Below are 5,371 nucleotides of genomic sequence, written 5' to 3'. Positions count from 1 at the left end.
TGCTGTCACGGGCCCTGGCTGTTGCTATGTCCTGAGGGCCAGTTGGGTTGTCGTGGAACGACTTTGTTTCGGTTTTGTCATGGTCTCAGTGCCATAATTTATCAGGCACCGGAGCGAAGAAATGTACAAATTATCTGCTGAATTTGAAAGTTGGGCGAGTTGACAGGTGATAGATAGTTGGCTGTGTTGCTCTAAATTTGGAGCCACTGAGCAACGAATCGTCAGAGGATAAGTGGCAGGATCATTAGCCCAAAATAGACAATAAGCCGCGGTCGACTGCATTCTTCAGTAACGACTAACACAGAGGCAATGTGTATTCTGGAGAAGGATCTGCCCGGAGGCTGGGAGACTATGTTTAACACAATATCATGGAAAAGTGTCCAGTTACTGTTGTCCAAACAAACACTGTTCGCGCTGGTGTTTAGGATGAACATCACCCGGGCGTAATAATTCACCCCATAACACCAACCAAAAGTACCAAATGAGTCCAGTCCAGTGATTGGCCAAACAATATAATGGTCTGACTCCTATACACCAGAGGAAATAGATCCGTAATGGCCCAGGCCTGGTTTGTAAGATGTAAGATAAAAACAATAAACCAGAAGACGCCAGATTGGTTCGAGTTTGAGAGATGGCCCACATTCTGGATATATGAATACCAAATGTGGGTCAACTGACCATCAAGTAAGTAATTTGTGATCTGTGTATGCTGAGGGGAGGGGAGAGAGGGGAGGCGAACTATCATCTCCTCTAAGGCACCAAAAATGAGTAGATACAGACCTGGCTGACAGCAAAAGATATTCATTGTACAATCTTGTTTCACTGATGTACAGAGAGGAGATTTGACGTTAGCTGGACAAAGGACGACTACTTCAGGTAACCCTCTGATAAAACCTCCTGGCTCTGGTGTGTATAATTCACCTTCTCCTGTCAAATCCTGTTTTGTTTCTAAACACCTTCTGCAAATATCTCAAATACAGGCGGAAGTGTACGAGGTGAACTCGGCTGATGTGACTCTAAGAAAACAAATGTGAGTTAAATATAAACATCCATGTAAATGTCAGCACAGCAGAAAATACCTGGATCCTGAAACTACCTGTAATGCGCTGTAACCTCGATGGAGAAAATAACCACAGTGTGGTCAAGCAAAATGCAAACACGGGAGAAAAACAACAAATACCGACATGAAATATTGCCTCTCATTTTTGCAAATGAAATCATTTGCTATTTTGGTTCAGCCTACTGTGAGCACAATGACAAACTCTGAAATATGAATGCAAATAACGTATTTAAAAGCGGCCTAATAGCCATTTCCAAAACAATGCATCATTCTGATCAATCGTACTTATTCGGGTCCACACGCCTCCTTTACCCTCGCCTCTGATTGTATTTCTCAAATGCCAACAGCTGACGAATCACCGCCACAGACACACCAGTCAGTGGGCAACAATGAGGCCAAATGCTAAACACAGGGAATATGAGATGCACGTCTACGACTTCCTTTCCAGGACCAAACCACAAAGCCCTCAAATCTCCTGGGTTCTTTATTTCCTTCTGCCGATATTGTGATGCATTTTCTGACCTTCTGCCCTCAGCGGTGATGGTCTAATTACAAAGAGCTTCCGAACGGAAAGTCAAAGCACGGCAGAACACCACTGCATCCCAGCATGAGATATCACATTACGCTCCGATATTACTGAGGACTGGGAGCGTAGTCAGAGTGGAGCGCTGTCATTAATTTAGTTGGCTTTGACACTATGGCCTGAGACTTACAACTCTAATGAACAATAACACCTACAATATCTGCCATTAAATCTTAAAGATGTGTCTCCTACTAATGATGTCGTTTCCCTGGAATGACCTCCAGCCGGGAGATGATGTGTACACAGACTACTTGTTTGGATAAAACACACAAAAAAGTGTTTTAATGGCTCTGGGAGTCAGCGGGTTGTCTCTGAGTCAAACTTCAAGTGAGTGCACGGACAGAAAAAGTCAGACCAACAGCAGGGACACGACGGGGACTCACCTGTCCTGGTCTGGCATTTTCACAGAGCAGCGTTTCGTAGTCGATGGCGAAGACCGGTGCGTTGTCATTAATATCCGTAACTGTTATTAGAACGATGCCTTTTCCGATTTGGGTTGGATCCTCTGGAAAAAAAAGGAGAAAGAAAAAACTGGTTTGTGACAAAAACTGAAGGATCAACTTCACTGAACCCAAGCGTAAACTTTGAACATTTCTAAAACACTTCCAAGACACCTTTCTGGCAAGTTTTAGTGATTTAGTATTTTACCTTGTGACCCTGAGGAGTTATTATGTCCGCTCCAAGTTTGGTCACTCTCAAAAACTTACAACTTACTACAGGGAACACATAGTACAGTGACTCCAAAAGTCAACCCCAGGAAAACCATCGGTTCTAGGGGATTAAAATGTGTTCGACCAGATTTGGTTTTCAGCTGGTGTTTTGCCTCACTCTCCAAATTGATGTTTGTGATGAAGATTTATTGATCGTTTTAAAATATTGCTGCAAGTCTTGCATCTTTTTTCCTTCTTTGTCTACTCCAAATGCCTCACATTTCCACATGAGAGGAGGAATGGCTGAAGCTGCAGTGAATAAAAGTGATTTGCTTTTCTTTCACCCAAAATGTATCACACTTTTGAGCATCTGCACTTTTGTAAAATATCTTTATATCTTTCCCGTAGGTTTCCTTTATTTGAGAAGGATCTCGGCTCCATGAAGCTAACAAAATATGATGCTAACAAAACAACATTATGTCATTGTCTTCTTCTACCCAAGATCAGCTGTGACTTTTCTAGCAGCAGTAACAAGAACAAGATCAGCTGTGACTTTTCTAGCAGCTGTGCAGGGAACAAGAGCAGAAATTTCCTGTGGTCTAACAGGTAAAACAACAACGCGCGGCCAACTTTGTGTAATTTGATATAATTCTGTAATGTGATTAGTTTTTAGTATTTAAAATGTTATGCACCGCACTGTTGACTTCATTTAAAAAGTGGAAACGCTAACATGACATTTATTTAGCAATTTATGACAGAAATTGCTGAAAATTTTTAGTCAGGTTTTACAGGTTACTGTTGGTAGCGCCTGCAGTCTTAGTTCCAAGTTAGAGTTGCTGCAGTTGGCCAAATTATTGGATATTAATCCTCCTTGTGTTTTTTAATTAATCACAAAAAAGAGGAGGGGACTTTGCTGCTGTGATGAAAAATGCAGCGTGTTTGAAACAGCTGGTGTCCTCTTTGCTGCGGATAAGCCAAACTCATTATAGTAGCTGTTGGGGCGGAGGCTGCTGGTGCCATGAGAGGACATTACACTTTGGTCTGCCTGACACCGAGGCAGCAGTGCCTAAATGATCTGTGTCTGAGTGGGAGATGATGATTCAGCCTGGCATCACGGCTACGCGGGCCAGAAATGACGCTCACGCTCGGGGTACGGAGTGATGTGAGCGTGATAAAAAGGACACACACAGCCTGGGGCTGCAGACTTGTTGTCACTGGCGAGGCAACTGGGCAACTGAGTGTGTGATATGTGATTGACTGAGGCTCCGTCCGTGCACTCACTTTCTGTAAACAATGTCTTAAGGCGGAGAGGCCAGCGGTGGCGGCTGCTGCTGCTGCTGCTGCAGCTGTCGGGGAACTTGAAGATGTTCCCAGATGAAGAGTGTCAGCGGGTGTCAGCGCCTCGCTCATGACGGACTGTTGTGACATTTCAAGAAGCTGTTATTATTGCTATTATTATTATATGGTGCCCTCTCTTTGTTGCCATATCAGACAGGAGCACGCGCACAGACAGGGAATCAATCGACTTGTCTATCTGCAGCGTGTAGTTGTAAATAAAACCAGGTCTTTGAAGCTTACAGTGATAAAAGGTGTCAGTAAAGAAAAATGAATTCACTCTTTCACACTGCGAGGAGACGTGAGAGCCAGAAGGAACAGCCGAGGCGACAAGGCCGGCTGTCTCTTTTAGCATACACCGATGTGACGCATCTGTCGAGATATTTCGCAGATGATTGCTGTCGATTGTGTTGGCGTGACGGTGGCAGGAGAATAGAAGATTTTAGAAACTGAAAAAAAAAAAAACTTCATGTCCTCGGAGATATAAACAGATAAAAAATATAAGGCATGTGGGCCATGCTGTTTCACAACGCATTAACATAAGGTTCACCCGCGGGTTAGATTACCCACCCTGACTCAGCATCTCCTGACAGTTGTTTGAGGAGACACGGAGGTCAAAATGACTGTCCTGTGTTTGTGTGTGTGTGTGATATTCATTCCCAACAGCCCTTCATGACCCTGCACCACAGTAGAGGTCGGTCCAGGATATACAACAAGACTAAAAGCAGGAAAACGATGCAAGGTTTTTTTGTGCTGTCGCTGGGAAAGGCTAAAAACCTAAAGATTTCCAGTCAAGATGTTGAGTGCCTAAAACTGCAAATAAAAAAAATCCCTGAAATATACACTTTTATGCGGTTTTACACTGCTCTTTCTAAAGTAGATTTTTGTCTTTTACAATAGCAGTTATAGTTTGAGGAACTTTAGAGACAGGAAGCGCAGCCCGATCACGGTTGACATCAACTTCCTAACATATACTTACGGCTCTCGATGGCAAAGATGGTGAGGTTATGGATGGAGTTGGCCTCCCGGTCCAGAGGTTTTGCAGTGCTGATGATTCCACTAAGTGCATCCACGTTGAAGAAACGCTCCAGGTCCGTGTTCCTGTCTATGGAGTATCTGGACACAAACAAGATGAAATGTGTTTTTTTTTCAGCAATGATTTCAAACTAAAGCCAGATCATAGATCACTTAAAATTCACAAACGCACCAGTAAGTGGAACGTTACACTAACTACTTAAACAAAAACCCTCATTAAATTTTAATAAAAACTGAGAATCCTGGCCTCGTCCCTCTGCTCACGACACAGATCAAATCCTTTCAGCACACACTAAGTCATATTTCTTTGGAAAATTACAACTTCAATTAGGCTCCATCCAAAGGGTATTATTGCAGTGTAATTCGACTCTTGTGGCTGCATTAGTTCCACAATAATTTTAATTTCGACAGATGTAGCGCAATATATTGCCGGTGCTGATAACAGTCACAGGAGCAAAGCTTAAAAAAAAAAAAAAAAAAAAGCCAATTTACAGCTACAATGGTGGAGTAATTTGATTTTCTGATTAGGATTACTAACAATCCTGACAGACCAAGCATGAACACCACACAATATGCATTCAATTTGTGCAAAATAGTCAGCGATCTACAGAGTGACAGATAACAGATTGGAGACGGGAGCGCTTGTTTAAAGTCACAAATGCCACGGCACACGTGTGGGGCCGCGGCCCTCCAGCAGGAAAGCCCTTC

At 43.1% G+C, this 5,371-nt stretch overlaps 1 protein-coding gene across 2 annotated transcripts in view; it reads right to left on the bottom strand.

Moving 5' to 3' along the window:
- The window catches only part of cdh7a (cadherin 7a), a 187,916-nt gene that overhangs the window by 29,968 nt on the left and 152,577 nt on the right, over positions 1–5,371 (bottom strand). For both annotated transcript variants that reach the window (XM_017031627.2, XM_017031628.2), the window contains exons 8-9: positions 4,608–4,744; positions 2,027–2,148 (exon numbers count right to left, since the gene is read on the bottom strand). In XM_017031627.2, coding sequence (XP_016887116.1) covers positions 2,027–2,148; positions 4,608–4,744 — 259 coding nt within the window. The remainder of the gene's footprint in view (positions 1–2,026; positions 2,149–4,607; positions 4,745–5,371) is intronic.

This window comes from Cynoglossus semilaevis, chromosome 3, assembly GCF_000523025.1.
Source record: "Cynoglossus semilaevis isolate Cse_v1.0 chromosome 3, Cse_v1.0, whole genome shotgun sequence".
NCBI classification, from domain to species: domain Eukaryota; kingdom Metazoa; phylum Chordata; class Actinopteri; order Pleuronectiformes; family Cynoglossidae; genus Cynoglossus; species Cynoglossus semilaevis.
Note: the sequence above shows the minus strand (reverse complement) of the source record. Positions and strands in the feature narration are given on the sequence as shown.